Source organism: Macaca mulatta, chromosome 9, assembly GCF_049350105.2.
Source record: "Macaca mulatta isolate MMU2019108-1 chromosome 9, T2T-MMU8v2.0, whole genome shotgun sequence".
In the NCBI taxonomy this organism is placed as follows: domain Eukaryota; kingdom Metazoa; phylum Chordata; class Mammalia; order Primates; family Cercopithecidae; genus Macaca; species Macaca mulatta.
The window spans coordinates 138184905-138208986 of NC_133414.1; the positions used below are offsets into that span (position 1 = coordinate 138184905).

Here is a 24082-nt window from a genome sequence, read left to right on the forward strand (position 1 = left end):
GTGAACTACTCAGGTACAATCGAAACAAATATTCTTTATCCCTTTACTACGTGCAACGCACTAGGTGAGACATGCAAAGACCCGTTGCCTGTGGTTCCCATTTCAAATATAACTCACGACCAGGGTGTGGGAGCACGACTGAAGAGGTAAGAGTTTAAACTGTGATAAAACACATTATGAATAGTTATTACCAAGGACTGGGCATAGTGGCTCATGCCTGTAATCCCGGCACTTTGGGAGGCTGAGACTGGCATATCACTTGAGGTCAGAAGTTCCAGTCCAGCCTGGGCAACATCGTGAAACCCCATTTTTCCTAAAAATACAAAAATTAGCCGTGCGTAATGGTGCGTGCCTGTAATCCCAGCTACTTGGGAGGCTGAGGCAGGAGAATCACTTGAACCTGGGAGGCGGAGGTTGCAGTGAGCCGAAATTGCACCACTGTACTTCAGCCTGGGTGACAGAGTGAGTCAGATACTGTCTCAAAAACAAAAAGTGTTATTACCAGCATTACCAGCACACCAATAATAATAATAGCAGCTATGATGTATGAAAAGATGCCCTGAGTCAGGCTCCTTTTTTAAATTGCAGTGTTATGGAAAAATAATTCACAGAGCATTAAGTTCACCCCTTGAAAGCATACAATCCAATGGTTTTTAGCATATTCACTGAGTCATGCAAACATCACCACTATCTAATTGCAGAATATTTTCATCACTCCCTGCAAAACTCTAGACCTATCAGTAGTCACTCTTGACCCTCCATGGCCCCCATGAGCCAGAATCTCGAATGTATTATTTTCTTTTCCTTTTTTTTTTTTTTTTTTTGAGACGGAGTCTCGCTGTGTCTCCAGGCTGCAGTGCAGTGGCATGATCTCGGCTCACTGTAACCTCTGACTCCCTGGTTCAAGGGATTCTCCTGCCTCAGCCTCCTGAGTAGCTGAGATTACAGGCATGTGCCACCATAGCCAGTTAATTTTTGTATTTTTAGTAGAGATGGGGTTTCACCATGTTGGCCAGGAGGGTCTCAATTTCCTGACCTCGTGATCCGCCCGCCTCAGCCTCCAAAGTGCTGGGATTACAGGTGTGAGCCACCACGCCCGGCCAGGAATATATTATTTTCCTTAATATTTACAGCAGTCCTGTAAAGCAGATAACATGAGCCCATTTTACTAATGAGGAAAATAAAGATGAGAGCCCCCAGGTCACTGTAGGAGGTTCTGTAGTGTCCCCCCAGCCCCCAGAAAAGATATGTTTAAGTCCTAATCTCTGGACCTGTGAATGTGACCTTACTGGGAAAAGGGACTTTGCAAATGTAATTAAATTAAGGATCTCAAGATGAGATTGTCCTGGACTAGGGTGGGCCATAAATCTAATGACACATGTCTTTAGAAGAGTCCGAAGAGGAGACACACAGATACAGGGAAGAAGGCCAAGCGAAGATGCAAGCAGAAACGGGAGTGACATCTACAAGTCAAGACACACCAGGGATGGCCAGAAGCCACCCAAAGCGAGGAGGGCGATGTGGGAGGGATTGTTCTGTAGATGCTGCAGAAGAAACCAACCCTGCTGACCCCTTGATTTCAGACTTCTGGCCTGAAGAGCAGTGAGAGACTACATTTCTGTTGTCTGAAGCCACCTAGTTTGTGGCAGTTTGTGAAGGTAGCCCTATGAAACAGACACAGCCATACAGTTGATCAGCAGCAGAGCCAAGATGTCCCAGTTGGGACCCGGCTCCTGGGCCTGGTCACTTGCCCTCATCATACTGGATGGCCAGCCTCCTCTGCAGGGTCACGCACAGCACTAATGCCGGGGATGACCTTCAAGGCTGATGCATGACCTTCGAGGTCCAGGTTAGCCAACCCTTCCTTCAGGATCCCCAGCATCCAGGGCCCTTCTGCAGAATTCCTCATGTGGTTTTGTGCAACCTGCTTCCCCTCACTAACAACATTTTATTAAACTGATACCTGGGCTCCCTTTACACACCCAGGGAATAGTTTCCTTATTTCTGTTGTTTTTCTTAGAACCGGCTTTGCAACTTGCACTTGACCAGTAGGTGAGTAAGTGATCACTAAATATTTGCAGGACTATTGAACAAGCATAAGACTGAACTAGAGGCTTTGACATGTAGGCCACGGAGAGCCATGGTGGGCTGGAGTGCAACGGGTTGGCAGGATTTAAGATATGATCTAGTAGTGTTTTTAAAATATGACCTTCTAGAATGTGCAACATGGTGATGAAAGGAGGGGTGGAGACAGAAGCACAGTGGGGGAGGCAACTTTCAAATCAAGGAAGGGGGTTGAACGAGGATGGTGACAGAAGAGAGGGATGAAGGAGACGCTACAGGGGAGAGTGTGCAAGGCCTGGGTGGATAAGGTAGGTTATAGAAATCTCCCTGGGGTCAGGCTTATAGACTTGAGATGGTGTGGACCTTCTGGAGAAGAGGTCAGGTGGAAAGCGAGTCTGGGACCTACCCAGAGGAGTTTAGATTGAGACATCCTGAGTTTTGAGTGACAGTGGGGCCTGGGGAGAGCTGAGAGACTTGACCTTGGGTGTCCTTCAGAGTAGATGCCACCTGGCAAAACCACCATGGCTCCCTGTGGCCTGTGCGTCAAAGCCTCTCGCTGACTCGTGCACTCGTCCAACAATATTTCTGCAAACAGCTGAGGTGGGCTCCCAGGGATGGCTCTCACAGAAGTTTACCCGGATGTCCAAAGATCTCCATGGGAGGAAGCAGAAGGGAGAAGGGAAGCAGTGTGGAAACCTGGCTAGAGACAGCTGGCCAGAGGTTGGAGGAGAGCCAGGTGGGCTAGTCAGACAGATGCTAACGGAGTGAGTGCCATAAGTGCAAAAGTGAAGGTCAAAGTGGCTTTAACGCCATTCCATGCCAATTTCCTCCTTCATATGATCTACTGCACTTTAAATAGTTTTTAAAAAGTGGATTGGCCAGAATTAAGGTTTATGAACCGCCTGACCTTTGGGAGGGCACATCTATTCCTGCACTACTTACTGAGTACTTGTAACATGCCAGGGTCTGGGACACAGCTGTGTTGGGGCACCCAGTCCCTGCCTTCCTGGAACTCCCAGTCTAGCAAAAGGAAGGCAAAGGCAAGGCCACCTCCATGCACCTGACCTTCTGAGTGTTAGACCTATACATTGCAGGCACCTCATAGAATGAGGTATGGCAGTTACCAAGGCACAGGGCAAGGAAGGAGAGGGGCCTTAAAAACATACTTACAAAGTACCTGCTATGCTACCGGAACTGTAATGTGTGAGAAAATGCATGACAGCACGTGGCTGAGCCAGATGGCAAGGAGGTGGCGACACCAGGGGAGGCTTCTTGGAGGAGGAAGCAGTGTTTGACTTGGGCCTTGAGGGAAGAGCGGATCTTCCAGAGCCAAAAGGGAGAGCGGGGAGTGGTTTGTCCCAGGCAGAGGGGCAGCACCATGCATGTGGGGGCACACTCTGGAAACAACCAAAAAAACAGCGTGGCGGGAATAGGGTGGTTTCCTCAGGAGCGGGATAGTGGGACTGTAAAAGAAGGTTGGATCCAAATTGTGCAAGAGGTTTAGCAGAACAAATATGGAACAGGGGGTCAGCCAGACTTGGTTTGAGATCGAGTTTTGACCACTATCACTGAGAGGCTGTGAGGAAGTCACTTTCGTGGTCTCTGCTTTTTACCTGTAAACCAAGGAGCATGAGACCTGTTCGTGGCTTCTGTGAGCTTCCCATGAGAACAAGGAAAGGCGCGGTGCCAGTGGAGAAGAGGGCCTCCATCTGCAGCTGGGATGAGGAAGCGGAGTGAGCTGGGTCAGCAGCTGGTGATATGGCGACGAGGCAAAGGGCTTTGGGAGGATGGCGATTTCAAGGTACAAACTGCATGACAGCAATGTTGGGGGTTGGGGAACGAACTCCAGGCCCCTGAGGATGCCATGCCTTTGTTGGCTGCTCAGGTGACAATAATACCTGTCCCATCCTCATGAAAATACGAATCATAACAATGATGAAAAATAAAGTACAAGCTACCGCAATTATCATCACCACCCGACAGAGTGGGCACGCCTATGAGTGTGCGGTGTACGTGTGGGAATGTGTGCAGGTGGGCACCTGTGCATGTGAGTGTGTGGACATCTGGTGCTCAGGTGTCACCAACCCAATTTAAAAAGGAAATAACTATGATTACAACCAGTCTCCAGTGTACGATCTGATCCAGATACCACTTCCTCATCTAGCAAGTGAGCGTGGCTTGGGTCTTTTAAAGCACAGGTGGGCCCTTAAGAAATTCAGCTTCAGTCGAACCTCTGTGCCTGCAGGTGACGAAGACTTGGGACTCATTCCAACAGCAAGAGCCCACGAGACTCCTCCTGCCAGGTACCCGAGTTGGAGCTGAGAGGGTGGAGCAAGAGAACCAGAAAAATAAGGGAAAGAACCTTTTCCCTCCAGGAGCTGAAGCAGTGGGAAGGTGGCATTTAGGAACAAACTCAGAAGATGGGTGCATGGCTGTTTTGATGCCCCAGCAGGAGCATGACAGGGCTGGACGTCTGTCCCATTACAAAGTACAGTAGGTCAGTTCCTCTGGGCCAAGAGCTGGATTCTCTTCCCATCTCAGCGACAGTTTGATGTCTGTGTCCTGCAGAGTTGTGGATTATCCGAAGCTCATAGCAGTACCTCCAGGCTCGCTGGCTGGCAGGAATGAGAGCACCAAGCCACCAGAGCAAATGGGGGACCAGAATGTAAATGGGGGAGGAGAATCACAAGCACTGCACCGAAACTGTATTAACTGGGAGTTGCGCATCAATGGGAGACATATGATACGGGACAAAATTAATGTATGGCCTCAACTTCACATTCGACTTGGAGTCATTTCAAAGTAAGAACAAACTCCATGGCTGAACTCCGTTTTATGACCCATTTTCCATGTTGCACTTCATTCCCTCCATTCAAGAGCCGTCTCCTCTTTAATGTCCCTTTCTACTGAGATTGTGCTGTTTTTCTATCTTTGTGTTTTCTGCTTCAAGCTTCAAATGATGAAGAACTTTGGGTTCCCTCCTTCTTCTGTGTTCCAGGACAGAGTTTTTTTCTTCCTGCTCATTTGTGATCCTGTGTTTTTGAAGCAATGTGGGATGTTCTTTCTCTGCAAAACTGGTATCTGTTGGGCTGTAATTAATGTGTCTTCTAGGACACCCCAGCTTCCCTCCACGTTCCTAGATTTTAATGTGTTTTTGGAGCACACCACGTTTAACACAATTTTTAATCCCTGTTTTCTTTCTTAACAGCTAGCAGGCTGGTGCTACTCTAGTTGCATTTTTTTTCCCCTTTATTTCCAGTCTCAATCGATTCTTCTGTCAGTGAGCAGTTGATCGGATATAGCTTCCCTTCGCCCTGGTCTGATTCTTGACTTGAAAGATCATAAAGTTGACTGTACAGCTGTGGAATTTCTCTGTTGATGCACAGTCTGCTGCTTTTGTAACAATAGCACAAAGATCTGGAAAGTCAAAATTCTCAGGAGCACCCACAGCGAGGAGTTCATTAGACCCACACAGCGTTCCTCATCACCATTCCCATTCCCTCTTGGTGGTTGACACAAGACAATGCAGCACTTACTCTTCGGACTTTTCCTGACACCCCAGCTGCAAGGATTTCACAATATTCTTTTCTGCCAAATTATGGGTCTGTGCCTGCTCCTGGAGATGGGGGGTGGACGTGGAGACTCAGACACTGCAGAGTCTGGCCAGCAAGGTCATTACCACCATGTGAAAGGAACTGGCAACCCTGACAGTTGCCCTGCACCTTTCTAGGAGGCTGAAAGAGCTAAGGCAGTGTGCCCGGAACAGAGTGACTGCAGGGCCGGCCTGGGAAGAGGGATGGAGGGTCGTGACCGAGTGGCAAGGCCAAGCCCTATGGGAGGATTTGTCTTGCTTGGATATTACTCTAGGAATACCTTCCCCAGTTGTCACTCTAATGAGTTAAGGTCACTGGTTTATAAGTTGTGTTATTCAGGTAAATAGGAGCTATTAGGAACTCCTTGTAGTTAATCCTTTTCTCTTTGCCCATCAAGAATCTGATAGCTCTATAAAGATAGCCTGAAAATTATCCGGCCAATGCTAGATGTTTCCACTGATGGCTGATCTAAGTTTTGATGATCAAGAATTTCTTCATAATTGTTGCTGGAAGAGGCCTATTTGTTTCTGAGTGTCCCTGGCTCTCAGCTATCCTTTTTTTTTTTTTTTTTTTGGCAAAAGCTCATTGCATTTCTTTGGTACATTCACCCCTTCCCTGCTCCCTGCCTCAGGGGCCCTGGGTGTAGTTTTCCTTCAACCTGGTCCAGGATATAGGCCCATAACCTGTTTGACCAGACCACTGAGCTCCACACTGGCCACTCTGATTGTTTCACAGATGAGCCAGTGGCCTAGTCAGAGCCACTGGGATGTGTTTAGATGACCTCCACTGAGCTTGGGAGAGAGGCCCTTATTCTTCTACTTGCTTTTTGAACATGGAAGCCTCATGCTGCCAACAAAACAAAACAAAAACTGCCTATTATGGACTGAGTGTTTATATACCCTGCAAATTCATATGTTAGAGCCGTGACCCCCGTGTGATGGTATCAGGAGATGGGGCCTTTGGGAGCTGATTAGGCTTAGATGAGATCATGAGGGAAGCCCCATGATGGGATTCGTGACCTTATAAGGGACACCAGAGCTTCCTCCCTCTGTACACGCACCAAGAGAGGTCATGTGAGCACACAGCAAGCTAACGCCTGCCTGGAAGCCAAGAGAAGAGGCCTCAGGAGGAAAAATTGACCTTGTCAGCTCATTGATCTTGGACTTTCCAGGCTCAAGAACTGTGAGAAATAGATTTCTATGGTTTGAGCCAACTAGTCTATGGTATCTTGCTACGGCAGCCCATGCTAAGATAGTGCCTGAGAATGAAAGTAACACAGAAGGTGGTAGAGGCTTGAGATAGAAAACAGACCATGACAATACTAGCTAGGATGCTGGATCCAGCCATGCCTGGACTTTTGAGTAGCATAAGCCTATCTCCACATTATTTTGTTTTTCTTTAAGTCAGTTTGAGTTTTTATTTTTTATTTTTTTTAGATGGAGTCTCACTCTGTCACCAGGCTGGAGCGAGCACAATCTCAGCTCACTGCAACCCTCGCCTCCCAGGTTCAAGCAATTCTCTGCCTCAGCCTCCCAAGTAGCTGGGACTATAGGAGCATGCCACCACACCCAGCTACTTTTTGTATTTTTAGTAGAGATGGGGTTTCGCCATGTTGACCAGGCTGGTATCGAACTCCTGACCTTGTGATCTGCCTGCCTCGGTCTCCCAAAGTGCTGGGATTACAGGCGTGAGCCACCATGCCCCTGGGCAGCTTTTCTCTTCTTTACACACATTGACCTTAATGCCAAATTGCAGGCTGAAAATATCCAGCCTTCAACACATGACCTTTGAAGAAAGAGGTCCACCTTTCAGGCCCTAGAGAGGCACAATAGTAAAGTGTGGATTTCCCTTTCCAAGTGTGTGTGGTCCTTACTACCATGGCCTTGTGTGTCTCTGCCCTGGTCTCTACAGGAGCAGCAAAGCTTTGCAAGGAATGATCCCAGGAGTGCTGCATGAACACACCTCCCCAACTAGTCCAGTTCCAGAATCAAAGAACAAAGACGGTCTCATGATGCTCACTAGAGGCCAGCACAGGGCTTGGCTTTCCTAGAGGTCACTGCAATTGTTTACGGTTTCTCCCCTGGCACCCATCACAGGGGAGAAACAAACTCAAACTTTGTTTGAACATGCAAACTTCCCACCATGAAAACTGGGGCTCAGAGGGGCCCAGTGACCTGTCCATTGTCACACAGTTAATTCACCACCCTATCATGTTCTAGGCTGAGAACATCTACCTGGGGTCCCAGAGTACCCATTTTGAATTGGTCACTCACCTTCACCTCAGATGCCACCAGCTCTGACCCCATTTCACCCCCAGCCCTGCTCATCTCTGTCCCCTCCAGGAATTCAAGCACTGGTTTTCCATGAAAACCGGCCCCTTATCCCTCACAACTTTTGAATCATCTACTGACCCTATCCCCACTCCCTTTTCCCTAACCCTTCCCGCTGTGCTCTTGGGGCTCATGGTCCATCCTCAAATCCTCTCCTGATCCAAATCTCTTCCAGCATATTCCTCTTACCTCCTTCCCCTAGCTGAATCCTGGCTGATTCCACTGATATCACCTCCCCTGCAGCCTCTCAGGATGATACTTCGTTACTTAAAATTTCTCCCTTATGTACCTCAGCTCCTTGGTGGTGAACAGTTGTCATCTTTGCTCTAAATTGTCACTTCCAAACTCTCCTCCTTCACCTTCTCCTGAGCGCCCACCCCGCATGCTGGGCGTGCACGTATATTGGAGTCCCTGCCAGGTGGTGGATTTTGTTGCATCTTCAGTAGGTCCTTTCAAGTACTCACACCCCACACTTCCTCAGGAAAGTGAGTCTAAGACTCAGATCACTAAAAAAATTTAGAGTCACCAGCCTCTCTAATACCCTTGGAAAAGTCTCTTGAGTCTCACAAAAGTTGCCACCTTTGACTAGGCCTGTCCCACCACCTCTTACCGGAGTTACTGTGAAGGCACCTACCCAAGTCTGCGCTTCTTATACAGTCTTATTTCCAGCCTGGCAGCTGGAGTGCCCCTGTAAAAATGTTAACTCAGATCACATCACTTCAGCTCCAAGCTCCCCTGGCACCCATCATTGGGGGGAGGCCAAAGGATATCTGACCACCTTTGTGACCCCTGGTGATCTTACCTTTCCACTTCCCTTCTGACCTCATTTCTTTCTACTGCCTCCCTGTCCCTGTCCTCTCCAGTTATGCTGACCACCTTGCTGCTCTGGGAATATCCCAGGCATCTTTCCGCTTCAGGAGCTTTGCACATGCTCTTCTGTCTGATATGCCACCTACATCATCTAAAGGGCTCACCTCCTCCCAAACCTTCCTGACTACCTGTTGCCTTTCCTGTCCTCCATCTCAGCTTTGTCTTTCTCCATGATCCTTGACATCATGTATCTTACTCTATGTCCATTGTCTGTTCCTTCCACTAAGAAATGCTCCAGGAAGAACACGTTTTGTTCAGTCATATGTCCCCAGAACCTGGAACAGAACTGGCAATGAGGAAGCACTCAAGTAATGTCTTCTGAATGAATGAATAACTGGAGAGAAGCAAATTCAAACCACAAGGCACCTCCTTCACTTTTCAGAGTAGCAGATATCTTAAAGTTCAATTGTGTTGCATAAATAGGATATAAAAATGCTTTTAAAAAATGCAGGTATGCAGAAATGAGTGTGTGCATGTGAGTGTGTGTGTTCGCTCAATGATTTGGTTCTGTATCTGCTGACTTGGAGAGACAGATGGGGTCGGGTGATAAAAGAAAGCTGTAGAATGATGTATATGACATGATTCTATGTTTGTAAAAATAAATGAATATGCACCCCAATCTCTGACTAGGTGTTTACATGCACAAGGGATCAGAAAGCTGGGAGGGGAATTCCCAGTTTGCATTTTTATCTGAGTGGGACTGGAACGGGATAAAGGAGGAAGAGGAACAGCTTTGTGTACATATTTTTAGGTACATGAAAGGACCAATGTTGGTAAATACTTAGAGATAAATCAGATGTATTGAGCAATGGGGAAGATGTGAGCAGACAGAACTCTCATTCTCTGCTGACTGGAGCAGAAGTGAGGGCAGCAAAGAACAAACTGGTAGGTGTGTCATTGTTAGGTGTGTCACATGCACATTCTCATCCTCCATGATCCCACACAGAACCCTCAAAGACGTCACAGGAACTGCTGATATGCAGAATGTGATTCTGCTTTTTAACTCAAGCGGATACATCCTTCCACGGCCTTCTTTCTTCCCTTCTATGGGACCATGACTTGGTGCCTTGGGCCAAAGTTACCCAGGACTCTGAGGATACAAACATTTAGTTCACAAACTCAACAAGTAAATCCAGTAAAAAGGCTGAAACAGCTGGAAATTTATCAAACAAAATGATTTTCCTGGGGAGCACATAAGGGCCACCCGATGGCTAATAACTGTGATGTGGAAGGAAGGGGGCTGCGAGTAACACCTGAGGTTGACTTGTCTAGCATGGGAAGGTAATCGCTTCCTGCATCATACCCATAGCATAGTAGCAAACTCCCTACCGATCCATGCCTATATTCAACTCACCTTGGGCGTTGTTAAATTAGTTTCCTTACTTTGTTTCCTTATGAGGGGAGGCCCTTTAAGATTTACATTAAGCCAGCAGCTTCAACATTAGTACGTAATGTTCTGTCCTTTAGCACTGGGAATTATAAAGCATCAGAGCCACATAAATGGAAGCAAATTCACAAAATGCTTGGATGTTGAAATTCAACCAGTTCAGTCACTCTCACCCTACCAGGCCTGAGGACAGCACTGAAAGAGGGGGCATGAACATGAGGCTAAGATCCTGGGTGGCCATGCTCTTGTAAGCAATGCAGCGAGGGCCTCCGTGTTCTCTTGCCCAGGTGAAGGTGCAGCTGAGCTGGGAGGCCCCATCACTGACTCTCAGTGCTTTAGCATGAGCAGGAAAAGACAGAGGTTGTCTGCAGTAGACGGCTGAAGACTAGAGCCACCACGGTCATGGCCACTTACCTGAGACCAGAACAGGTGCTGAGACTGACGGCTGAATCAGAATATCCCCGTACATGTCCATGGTAGTAACAGTGACCCTACAGGGGAGGAGGGGAGAATCCCATTTCAGTTATAACATATTTTTGCCCACTTATAATAAATCAACTGCCTCTAATCCTCTCCACTTGTTTTTAGCTATAGAATTTTCTTTTGCATAAAATATTATTATGCAGCTTTAATATTTAACGCAAAGCCCAACGTGACCCAGACAGGGTCGGGAATATCTGATTTACTTAGAGGTTACCAATAGGGGTTTTTAAATGAACCCTAGTTTCACTCTTGTCTCTCTGACACCCTACAGGAAAGCCCTGATACAGAATGTTTTACAAAATCCAGCAGCAGAACAAATCACATTGACATCACCATTTTACCCTCATGTAAATTGTCTTTTGTAATGAGATGAAGAACTGTAGGGGGTATCTAAGCACACTGTGAAATGTAATAAAACAAGGCCTAAATCTGTGGCTTATGAAAACAGGAAAGCAGATGAGAGGAAGTGGGGGTGAAGAAGGAAGGAGGGGACCTCACTGAATTACCCAGTTGAGAGCTAAAAGTCTATCTCAGCAGGAAAGAAAAATAGGAAGGTCTTCTAAGTCTAAGACAAAAGTTCCCGTGTGTCATGCCTGTAATATTCTATCCTTTGATAATGTCACAGCTTACAAAAAGAAGCCACAGCACAGACACTTCCTTAGTGAAGACAGATATCAGTCCGGAATCAAGGTTAATTTTATCACTGAGCAAAAGGTACGCTGCAGCTCCAGTTAAGTGGCAGACTGGCAAGAAGTGGCTGAGTATACTCAGTACTCCTCACCCAGGTCCTCTGGATGCCAGCTGGGTGCAGATCTCTGCAGAGAAAGGTACATGTATCTTCTCAGGGTTTCCCCTGAGAAGCTCCTCTTTCAAACAGCTCAGGTGTTAGTCTGTCTCCACTGTACCCTCCTTTGTGCACGGCTCCTTCACACATGACAATAGTCATGCACTTTCTCCGGGGCAGAGCTTGGTGTCCATTTGTTCTGCCCAACAAAACCCACCTTGACTTTGCTAAGAAAAAGCACCAGATGCAATTGAGCAATGAAGAAAACCAGACACCACCATGGGAAAGGGGCTAAGATGATCTCTTGGTCTCAACGTAGATGACAAAATTCTCAGATCACCTAAAAGGCGATGAAAGGAGGGTGATGGGGTTAAGGGGTTGCAGGGACATTTATTATTCTGTTGAGCTTTTTCATATTAATTTTAGAAGTTCTTTATATACTCAGGATATTAACACTCTGCCTGTTATTACATGGGAAATGTCTTTTAACTTTGCTTATGATACTTTTTGTTCAGAGTTTCCGATGTATATCCATTTAAATGCATTTGTCTCTCTCTTCATGCATTTTTTTGTATAGCTCAAGGTGGCTGTTTTCAGGATCACAAATACGTCCTTCTTTATTTTCTTCTATCTTTATAGTCTTATAATTAGCTCTTTAATCCATCTGGAATTAATTTTTGTGGGAGTGTGAGGTTCAATGCTAACTTTCCCCTACAAATGAGAGGCAGCTGTGCTTTGCTGCCATTTTTCCTTTTCTCCGTGATGTGACATGCTACCTTGGCATATATCAAAGGCCCACAATATGTTTGTGGCACCACTTTTGTACTCTTTGTGCTAGCCCACTGAAACAGACATCCATTTGTCTGTTTCTGTGCCAATTCCACACTGTTCCAATGACTATTGCTCTATACTCTATTTTGATATCAGATAGAGTACATTGTCCTTTAAAATTAAGATGAAATTCACATGCCATAAAACTCACCTTTTAAAAGCATATATAATCAGTGAGTTTTGTTGTATATTCACAATATTATATACTCATCACCACTAATTGATTCTAAAACCTTTCTGTCACCTCAGAAAGAAACCTCATATTCATTAGCAGTCACTTCCCATTCCCTGCTCCTCCATCTCTGGCAACCATTAACCTGCTTTCTATCTCTATGGACTTGCCTGTTCTGTTATTTTATAGAAATGGAATCATACAATAAGTGCCTTTTGTGACTGGCTTCTTTCACTTAAGCATGGTGTTTTCAAGTTCATTCATACTGAGGCATGCATTAGAATGTCATTCCTTTTCTATGGCTGAATCACCTTCTACCGTGTGGATGAAAACATATTTTGCTCATCCAATTGATGAGCACATGAGTTGTTTCTACTTTTTGACTATTATGAGTAATGTTACTATGAACACATGTGTACACATTTTTGTAAGGATGTGTTTTCAGTTCTCTTGGATATGTGCTATGAGTAGACATATGGGTCTAAAAGTAAAGTTGCTGGTTATATGGAAACTCAATGTTTAACTGTTTAAAGTACTGCCAAACTATTCTGTTAAGCAGCTGAACCCTTTTACATTCCTGTGAGCATTAGATGAGGGCTCTAATTTCCCCACATACTCACCAACACTTGTTGTTGTTTATCTTTTCCATTATAGCCATTCTAGTGGATATAAAGTGGTATTTCAATGTGGTTTTTGTTTTAATTTTCTTAATCACTAACGATGTTGGGCATCTTTTCATGTGCTTGTTGTCCATTTTTATACCTTCTTTGAAGAAATGTCTACTCAAATCCTTTGCTTATTTGTAAATTGGATTTTGGTGTTTTTATTGTTGAGTTAGAAGAATTCTTCATATATTTTCAGCACTAGACCCTTATTAGATATAAGATTTACAGATACTTTCTCCCATTTTGTGAGTTGTCATTTTACTTTCTTTTTTTAATTTTAATTTTATTTTTTTTGAGACAGAGCCTTGCTCTGTCACCTAGGCTGGAGTACAGTGGTGTGATCTCGGCTCATTGCAACCTCTGCTTCCCAGGTTCAAGTGATTCTCTTACCTCAGCCACTGGAATAGCTGGGATTACAGGCACATGCCATCACACCCAGCTACTTTTTGTATTTTTTTGTAGCGATGGAGTTTCACCATACTGGCCAGGCTGGTCTTGAACTACCAACATCAAGTGATCTGCCTGCTTCAGCCTCCCAAAGTGCTGGGATTACAGGCGTGAGCCATCAGGACTGGCCCCTTTTACTTTCTTGATTGTATCTTTTGAAGCTCAAAGTTTTTTATTTGATGAGATCTTATCTATTTTTTTCTTTGGCTGCTTATGCTTCTGGTGCCGTATCTAAGAAACCATTACTTAACCTAAGGTCATAAAGATCTACACGTATACTTTTTTTAAAGAGTTGTATGGGTTTAGCTATTATATTTAGATCTTTAACCATCTTGAATTAATTTTTGTATGTAGCTTGAAGTACAAGTCCAACTTCATTCTTCGGCATGTGGACAGCTAGTTGTTCCAGAACCATTTGTTGAAACACCTACTCTTTTTTCTATTGAATTGTCTTAGTGACTTTCTCCAAATTGTTTTCTTTTGGTACCATTCTTTTCTCAAAAGTTTCTTGGTTATCATTGCCCATTTTCTCTTCAGATGAATTAAAGAATCCAATTTTAAGCTACACAATAATCCATTGAGATCTCAGTTTGTATTACACTGAAGTATAGGTCAGTTTGGGAAGAACTTATATTTTCACAATAAGCAGTTTTTCTATTCTGTACATGGTAAGCAGGCCTCTCCTTTTAACAAGGTCATTTTTAGTCCTTTAGTCTAGTTTTAGATTTTTTTTTCCATGTGGCTATTGGAAAACTTTCGTTAAGCTTAGGCATAGATATTGTACAGATTTGCTGCTATCATAAATAGGATCTTTTTTTCCTATTTTGTCTTACATATAATTATTTTTCATGTGAAGGAAAGCTTTTGATTTTGTGAGTTGGTCTTATATTGGGCACTTTTGCCACACCATCCTATCAGTTTGTCAGTTTGTAGTGTATCTTTTTTCTATGTTGCTGATTATATAAATTGCAAACAATGAAAGTACCGTGGGCTTCTTTATGGATCCTTCATGCAACACTGAAGAGTGAAAAGGCTAGGCGTGCAGGGGCCATGGCAGGAGAGGACTTGCCTACAGAGGGAAAGCATGTGCAAAGATAGTGGGCGCTGGGGGTGGGGAGTGGCATTCAGGGTGGGGTTAGTTCTGCTGGGCTGGAAGATTCAGGTGCAGGAGCGTAGCTCTCACGGTGTCCTGTTCCTCCCCCAGAGAACCTGCCATCTTCAATAAGCATGTGGCTTAGGAAAGGATACATCAGGCTTCCACCCAGGCCATCGGGGAAGGCAAAAACCTTGCTACCAGTTCACCTCCTTAGCTTCTGTGTGACATATATTTTGAATGGCTCCAGGGTCCTGTCACTCTAGATAACTCTTAGTTGGGTTGTAGGGGAAGCATGATAATTCTCTTACTATGAGGGGGTTATATAATTGGATCATAATGCTCTGGGGCATCAGGGGGATCCTAGTAACCTCCCAGGCTGGGCTTCACTGGTAGAGATTTTAGCCCTGGGCACATGGCAGGCATCAAAGCGGAAGACGATGCAGAAAGTGAAAGGTTGGCAGCTGCTGTTAGGATTTCGGCTGCTCAAGGTAACCAGAATCACTGGGTTTTGACTGTCACAGATCTTTGGGGTCACATACATTACAGAATTTCCTCCATTTTAGAGGAACGTGAAATGCTGCTCTAAGTAGCTAAACACTGGTTAAAAAATTGAAAACCAAATGGTGACAATGATTTTAATTACTGACCTCTGAAATTTCAAGCTCATTTACACTCAATCTCAATTTATTTTAATAGATTATTTATTAAATGTACTTTCAAATTAAATACACAGATATATAAGCTCGTTAAAGCATGAGCTTAGAACAAATTAGTATCAAATTAATTTCCAGTTCAACAACTCAGCTGAAGTATTGCTTATGAAGGAGGAGGGGGGTAGATTTTAGCTCTCATAAACTGTTGCTTAAGGTAAACAATATCAGTCATTAGTAGAGTTAACAACTGATTTCCAGCTTTAACATCACTTTTGTATCACCTTCAGACAGTTGACTAACAAGTCCATTGTTCATTCCTGACAGTGATTAACTTCTTAGATTACTGATCATAATTATTAGAACTCCAAATTCTAGATTTTCCAAGGCAATCACAATTTCATGAAATTTAATTTTTTTCAATATGTCTCATTAAATGTTTAAACAAATGTGATTTAGTTTTTATAACATAAGTCAACACACAGATAATCTCACAACTCAGCAAAACATGGTTGTTACACCATGCATCACGTGGTTGGTTGGGAAATTTGATTATGGGGAGTGGAGGAGATGCAGTCTTCAACCCCTGGGGGTTGGGGGTGACCCTCTTAGTGACAAACGCAGAGAGAGAGTACAGGCTACATCACCACTAGTGGCCAGCAGTGGCCGCTCGAGACAATCTCCAGGTGAGTGTGTGCCCTGCCCAAGGGCTAAATGCTAAAAGGCGGGCACCAACCAGGCCTTGTGGGTTCACAACACTGGGTTTGCTGGGTCTGAATATGCACACCAGAAAGAGACCCAGCAGGGAGCCATCATGCCTAAGAGGGTCTTACGCCCAGGGTCCCCTGACCTGTTGATCACCACACGGCCCTTACCAGCCAGCTGTGGCCACAGTCCTCTGCAGACCTTCCGACACTGCATCCCTTTTCCTCTCTCTGATTGCCTCAAGGGCGCCAAACTGTATAGCTCTTTGTCTCTAAAGACATTGTCTTATGTCTCTAAAGACACTGCCGAACAAGACATGGTCCCACTAGGCCAGGCCGTCTTTGCCTAGTTCTGCTGATCCAAGACATTGTATTTCTACCAACGAAACACAACACAGAAAAAGAGCCCCAAACATGCATAACCACAAAATTACATCTTTTCCTTTTCAAAAAACCTCTAACCATGTATTTTATATACTTATTACTTAACCTAATGCATTTTCCCACTCCAGTAGAACAACTTTTCCTTCTGTTTAACACTATCAATCAAATATAATGGTGGGTAAGAGGAAGATGCAATAAGAACTCTTGAACTTGAAAATTGGTAGCCCTCAACTCTACGCCATGTGGGAAGTAAAATCAAAAGTCTGTTACCCAACTCTCAGTGGACTAGAAGGAAAGGCATTTTATATGCTTAAGTGGTAACAAAGATGGCTTGACCTTGCGATTAGAAAGGAATGCTACCAGACAAAGTCTGTTAGGGAGTACGCCAAATGAAAATTATTCTGAATGCTTTCTTTAGGGGAACTTTGTAGGGTCTTCCCAGACTCCTTGCCATATGGAATGTGCCAAACTATCTTGATTTAGTGCTTGAATCACACAATGTTCTAGCCAGAAGGAAGCTTTGGGTCATCTAAGGCCAACCTTTCTCTTTTAGCCAGTCCCTTCCCTGAATAGATGGGAAACCAAGGCCTAAATAACCATCAAAGGTCACAGAGCTGGTTAATGGTAGGGCAAGAACTAAAATCCAGGCCTCTCAACTCCAGGCCAGATGCTTCCCTCCATACCTGGCAGTCAGAAACATGAGTTTCTCTCTCTTTTAGAAAAGAAAAGCGGCCGGGACCAGCTCAGTCGGGGAGACCCTAACCCAGTGGCACTAGAGGAATTAAAGACACACACACAGAAATATAGAGGTGTGGAGTGGGAAATCAGGAGTCTCACAGCCTTCAGAGCTGAGAGCCCTGAACAGAGATTTACCCATGTATTTACTGACAGCAAGCCCGTGATAAGCATTGTTTCTACAGATTATAGATTAGCTAAAAGTATTCCTTATGGGAAACAAAGGGATGCGTTGAAATAAAGGGATGGGTTGGACTAGTTATCTGCAGCAGGAGCATGTCCTTAAGGCACAGACCCCTCATGCTATTGTTTGTGGTTTAAGAACGCCTTTAAGTGGTTTACCCGCCCTGGGTTCCTTGCCCTCATTCCGGTAAACCCACAACCTTCCAGCATGGGTGTCTTGGCCATCACAAACATGTCATAGTGCAGGAGACATTTTCTTTATGGTCAGTTTTGGGGCCAGGATATGGCCAGATTTTGGGGGGGTCTGTTCCCAACAAAAAGTTGTCACCTAAAATCCATACATGGGTGGAATGCTTTTCCTGAGTACTGCGGAGCCTCATTACAGTGTCACTCACGGCATCATAGGAAAGTGAAGTCATTTCCAAACTCAGAGAAAAGCCCATAAATAGGAGGGGTCAAGGGTGGGTAAGCGTACATGTGTATGGGTGTATGTGTGTCTACAGGTGTGTATGTGTATATATGTGGGCATGTATGTATATTTGTGTGTGTGCATGTGCATGGATGTGTATGTATATGGGTTGTGTGGGTGTGCACGTATATATATGCATGTGTGCATATGGGTGTGCATGTGTATATGGTGTGCATGTGTGTATGTGTGTATATGGTGTGCATGTGTGAATATGCATGTGTGTATATGGTGTGTATGTGTGTATACGCAGTGTATGGTGTGCATGTGTGTATGTGTGTAGGGTGCATGTGTGTATATGTATGTGAATATGGTGTGTGTGTATATGTGTGTGAATATGGTGTGCATGTGTGTATATGTGTGGATATGGGTGTGCATGTGTGTATATGTATGTGTGTATATGGGTGTGCATGTGTGTATATGTGGACACATGTGTATATTTGTGTGTATGTGCATATGTATATGGGAGTGGGTGTGTGTGTATGTATGTGTGTATATGGTGTGCATATGTGTATATGTATGTGCATATATGGGTGTGCATGTGTGTATATGTGTGCGTGTGGGTATGTATGTGTATATGCATTGTGTGTATATGGGTTTGTGTGTATGTGTGTTTCTGGGTGTGTATATGTACATGCATGTCTGTTGCCAGCCTGCATTTCAGCATGACTGCAGTCAGGTCCTTATTCCCTTGCACGCAAGCCCCAACATACTATATGTTTGCTTGAGAATAAAACAAGGTGACAATGCATCTGAGCAAAGAAAAAGTGACTTTGCAGCTCTGTGTGTTTCTATAACTGGGCTACATTACACTTAGTCCTGAGAGTGTGCAGGGCAGGATCATGAAGCAATAAGTCACCACACCCATCCTCCAAGGATCTCTGCTCCCATGTCCATAACAAGAACCATGTCTGGTTAAAAGACTATCAAGAACTAACCTCAGGGGCCCCTGAAATCATTTTGCTGTGCTACAATTCTGCAGACAGAACAAACGCTTACAAAATCACGTTCACAGTCTTTGAGATCTCCAGGCAAACTGGGCCTGGGAACAGCACGTCTGCAATAGTGAGACCACTAGATCCATCCAGAATTGGAAATCTTGAGGTTGAGTCTTGGAGTCTCAGTTTTTAATCTGTGTAATGGGACAGGCACTTAGTTGTCCAGAGCTTTGTGGATCAAATGAACATGACATGGGGATGCAATTCACAAAATGTAAGGCATTATTACAAATCTGGAATATGAACATAAATATTTTAAACCCACTCTGCTGTAAGCTCTATTTTCCACCTGCTATTTTCCTCTACACTGACCATTGCTCAGTGTATTTTTGTTGAATGAATGAATGAATGAATGAATGAATGGATGTGCATGAGAGAAACTGACCCATTAGAGAGAAGGGAGGGTTATTTGCTTATACCCTGTCACTTGGCTCTAACTCCCAACTGCAAATCTTCTTGGATATTGTGTGAAAATGCACACGAAGGGGTTAGCAGGGGCAGGGGTCAGAAGACCTATGGGGCCATTTGCAATTTGATGGAGACACACAAGCCTGAACAACTCAGTTATCAGCATGTTCATCTGCCTTACTCTCAGCTGCATCCCAGCTTCTCATCTGTTCTCAGAATCTACAAGGGATTTCAGAAGGAACACATGGTGCAGCATGGGGAAGAAGTGCTATGAAATGATCACTGGCATAGCAGTGGCCATGGCTGGCTCACTTCTCTAAAGCCCTGACTGCGTGCCAGGCTCGGTGTCTGTTTCATTGTCACATCCCACAGCTGATTAAGTGCTTGAGCTGGGATTTGAACCTGGGTAGTCGGACTCTGGCTTGTGATCCCAACTGTGGCGTATACTGTCTCTAGACAGAAGGTCTATCTTAGAGCCTGCCCTTTCCTGACAAATTTATGGAAGAAAAGTCACTAAAACAGTGAGTTCCTCTGGAAACATGGGTTTGCCCCTTGCATTGTTTGACTCCCAAAGCATCTCTGTTATGGGCACACCATGTCATATGTTGTTAGAGTGTATGTTCCCTGAGGACATCCTCCCTTCCGCAGACTTGCCACAGAGTAAGGATGTTTACTGGTCTGAGTTCAGTTGGGCCTTGGAGTGATGCACTTAGTGAATCTCCAGAGGCCTGTTCTGGCCTCTCCTCTCCTCATATTCCAGGACTTTGGTTCAGCTGAACATACTCTGCTCTCCCCCAAGAGCATTCTCTAGGTGTCTCTCATTGTAAATGAATGCCACCGCCTTCCCCAATCCACCCCATTGCAGTTTTATAGACTAATTCCATTACAACAAACACCATAGCCAGAAACGTATAACCGAGACTCAGTGTTTTGTTCCAAGTGAACTGGAGGCGTGTAGCACAGCATATAGGAGCTGAGACTCTCCCATCCAAGAGATACCCAGGCCAGACCCTGCTTAGCTTCCAAGATCAGATAAGATCAGGCTCATTCTGGGTAGGATGGCCTCAGACTAGGAGCTCAGATTCTAGAGTCAGACTATTTGGGTTTGAATCCTTATTAACTGCAGGTGTGGCCTAGTTATTTAACCCCTCGAGGTCTCAGTATTCTCATCTGGGTATAAAGATAGAAAAAATTAATCTTTGGTGAAGATCAAACAACAGAATATATAAAAAGTTCTGTGCACAGTGTCTTGCCTATTGTCGATATTTAGTCAATGTTGGCTACCGCATTGGACACTCAGTAAACATTTGTTGAATAAGTGGATGAATGAATGACTGAATAAACACACACATGCGTGAAAAGGTAGGGGCTGTCACCATTGTGGAAGATGATACTGGCCTAAGAAATTTGAGTTTGATTGAGGAGGCACTGGGGGAAGCTGCTGATGATTTGGGAGGATCAAAATGTAAATGCAATCTTGTGACATAAATAGAAAGATGTTTTAGAAGGATCATTCAGGCAGGAGTGGGGTCTGGATTAAAGCTAGGTGAGATTGGGAGTGGGGAGAAAAAGTCAGGCGGCTAAAACATCTTGCAGCTGTGAGGAAGGGAGGGCCTGAGCTGGTGCAGCCATGTGACGGTGGACAGGAAAGGGTGTGGAATGTGCTATGGAGGTAGGAGTCACCACAGGACCTGGGTGAAGACCCAAGGGAGAGAAGGCACTGGTGTTGAGTGCCTCGGCCAGTGGGACAGCAGAGCAGCCTGTGAGGGAGAGGCAGGCAGGGAGAACTGGTGAGTTAGGTATGTGTGGAATACAACAACAGCAGGGAAATTCAATCCATTCTCAATGATGTTTTAAGAATACGATGATGGGCCTGGCTTGTGGAGTCCTAGTTAGGTAGGGGGAGTCAGACTAACAGGATTGGGGGAAAGCAAAATGAAGAAGCAGATAAACTATAAGTCTGTCTTTCTTCATGGTCCAATACACATATCCCTCCTGTGCACATAACTCACAATCTTCCTGCGCTCAGGTATCACCAGACCCCCAGCTGATAGAAAATTGCAAGTTAGTTCAATGCAACCTTCGTGTTATCAACATTGCACAAAACTCTCTTCAGCACACCGCACAAGCACCATCCTATAAAATCTCCAGCAAACCTTTGTCTCCTTGCAGTCAGCTCCTCTCTTGCTGGCCTGCCCATTGCTCCTTTGCAATGTATTTTCCTACGATCTCTAATAAATCTCCCTTTCTTTACCTACAACTGTCTTGGTAAATTCTTCTTACTCCCATGCTGCTGGCCCAGATAGCCACTGCCCACCCGCAACAGCACTTACACTTGATACACTTATGAGATGTGCATGATCTCTGACTTTCCCCTTCCCTCCAGAATTATCTTTTCATCTCTGTTAGATGCTCTCTAACTGTAATAAACTGTGGTTAACTCCTGACATTCATCGCCCTGATGTGTTTAGTCCAAGCCAGTTGTAGAAGATACTATCCCTTTCTGACAATCAGTAGTTGCCATGGAAATGAATGGGATGTCACCCAAACAACACTTTTGGCCAAAATATTAGATTCTATCCTCACCTGATGGTCCAGGCTCATCTCAGCTGGTCTCCTTTGACACTATCAAAGCAAATGCTCTATATTTTTTCCAGTGAGAAACATATACCACGAATGAAACTTTTTTGGGTCCTGATCACGTCCAGGGGTGAGACATTTTTTTCTTCCTTTCATTCCATGCACCTGGCCTCTGCTGCCATCTCCTCTCACCTGGGCTTCAGGCTCTTCCACAAGAGGGCCCTGCCTGACCCTGACAGGGCAGGGGACCCTCCCCCTCCCCTCCTGTTCGCTCTGACTACAATTTCATGCTGGAGCCACGGGGTGCTTTTCAAAGCCCAAACATAGTCATGACATGCCTTGGGGAAGGCCTTTTAGTGGTCTCCTAATGTTTATCACAACCAAGGCTGTCACCATGGTCTTCAGGTCCTATACGCTCTGACTTTCATTAGCTTTTAAACACTTCCTTCCCCTCACCTGCCACCCCAGGTAAAACTCAGCAGCAGCCCAGAATGTTTCTCCTCCTGTCCCCCAGTTCATGCCTTCTCAGCCTCCAGCTGTTGGTTCACATGTTCCTTTCCCTGTAAAGCCTTCCATGATCCCTCAGACCAGACTAGGGCCCCGTGGCCTTTCCTTTGGTGCACTTAGCCCAGATGTTAATTATGTTTGTGATTACCAGGATAAGGGCAGTCTTCTTCCTCTAGCCTCCCCCCACCCATGGGTTCCCTTGTCTGTTTCAATCCCTGCTGTGTTCTCAGTATAAGGGGGCATGTGAACAGGTCATGGTGCTTGGTTGACAACATGCATGTAACAGACGAATGTATTCCCTCCAAAGCACTGACAGCATCTAGCCTTTCTGGGGGCCTCTGCCAGCCTTTGCCAGAGCTGTCTTTTGGCACGTAAACAGCAGAAATGTCACGCGGATAGTCTCCCACAGGCCTTATTAAAAGTAACAGTATAAAACACAATCTCCCCTTAGATGTGGTCAGCAAAGGATAAAGCCACAAATATTTTATCCTGTCAGGACAGTTGAGAAAAAAGATGTGATTAACTCCAAAATTAAAATCAGCCACTCTTCTGAGTCAACCAGCTTATACCAATTGTTGAGATATTTAAAAAAAAAAAAAAAAAAGCACTATACGCTATAGCCACCAAAAAGTGGTTCTTATTTTATATGTAATTTTAAATTTAGGAAAATTCACTGTGTGCTGACTTTAGCAGATAAGGAGATGAGTCAGCAAATTTCTTTTTGTTTTCCAGCCTGATTCAATAAAAACAAAACCCTAAAATCTGCATCTGGGTCCTCACCACGAAAAACAATACAAGGCCTCGGACCCTCCTTAAGGGCCTCCTGCTGGAAGGACCAGCTGCTCTGGGCTGTGGGTTTTACTTAGTGAACAACATTGTTCACTCCCCATCTTTACTGTAACAAGGCTGACTGCTTGGAAAGGCATTCAGAGGAATGAGGAAAGGGAACGACTGGGTTAAAAGAAAAGTCACCATTTTTCTAATTATAAAAGCAACATGGGCTTGATGCTTCTGGAGATTTGGGGGTGCCAATTAATCTATCTTTCAGTTGCTTCCCCTAGTGGAGATGATCCACAGAGTCAGATGAAGATCAAAATACAGCATCAGCTTAATGACTACCAAAAAAAGAGGCTTCTGGTATATTCTGGAGAGGATACTAGTTTAGGCCTAGACAGTAGAGAGGCTTCCTGCAATTTCCAATTTCCGTCCTCCCCACACCCCAACCTCTTTCCCCTTCTTCCCAGCCAAAGCCTCAGGACCCATCTTGGGGAAGGTGGAGATGAGGAACGCTGCTGCCTAGAGGACTCCATGGAGGGAGGGAGCGGCAAGTCTCACCCACTACTGACTTCAAGGGCTGCCCAACACAGGGGCTGCAGCCACTCCCCAGTTAGCAGGGACCAGGGATTTTCAGGGCCTGTCTCCTCCCACCCTCTTCCCTGTAAAGAGACAGTTCCACGGGGAGGACTAGGGGAAGAGGAGGGGAGTGGAGCAGACATTCACCCTTTCACACAGTCACCACATGGAAAAGGAGGAGAGGAAAAATGTGAGCCCCTGCTCCTGTGCACACGTGAATCAGAGAGCCCAGAAAAGCACAGAGTCCCGCACCACATGGAGACAACCACTATCAATATCCTGGAGCCCTTCCATCAGGGCTGTTTACTAAGATGCCTGGATATGTAGCCTTCAGCTTTTGCAATCCAAATCCCAAACAGATCTGGCAGCTGCTGAACCTCTGTTTCTCTAGT

At 45.0% G+C, this 24082-nt stretch overlaps 1 protein-coding gene across 1 annotated transcript in view; it reads right to left on the bottom strand.

The window, feature by feature from the left end:
- Positions 1 to 24082, bottom strand: part of ADAM12 (ADAM metallopeptidase domain 12) — a 375660-nt gene that overhangs the window by 111840 nt on the left and 239738 nt on the right. Inside the window, exon 5 of the mRNA XM_001087980.5 lies at positions 10659 to 10735. Within this exon, the coding sequence (XP_001087980.4) occupies positions 10659 to 10735 (77 nt within the window). The remainder of the gene's footprint in view (positions 1 to 10658; positions 10736 to 24082) is intronic.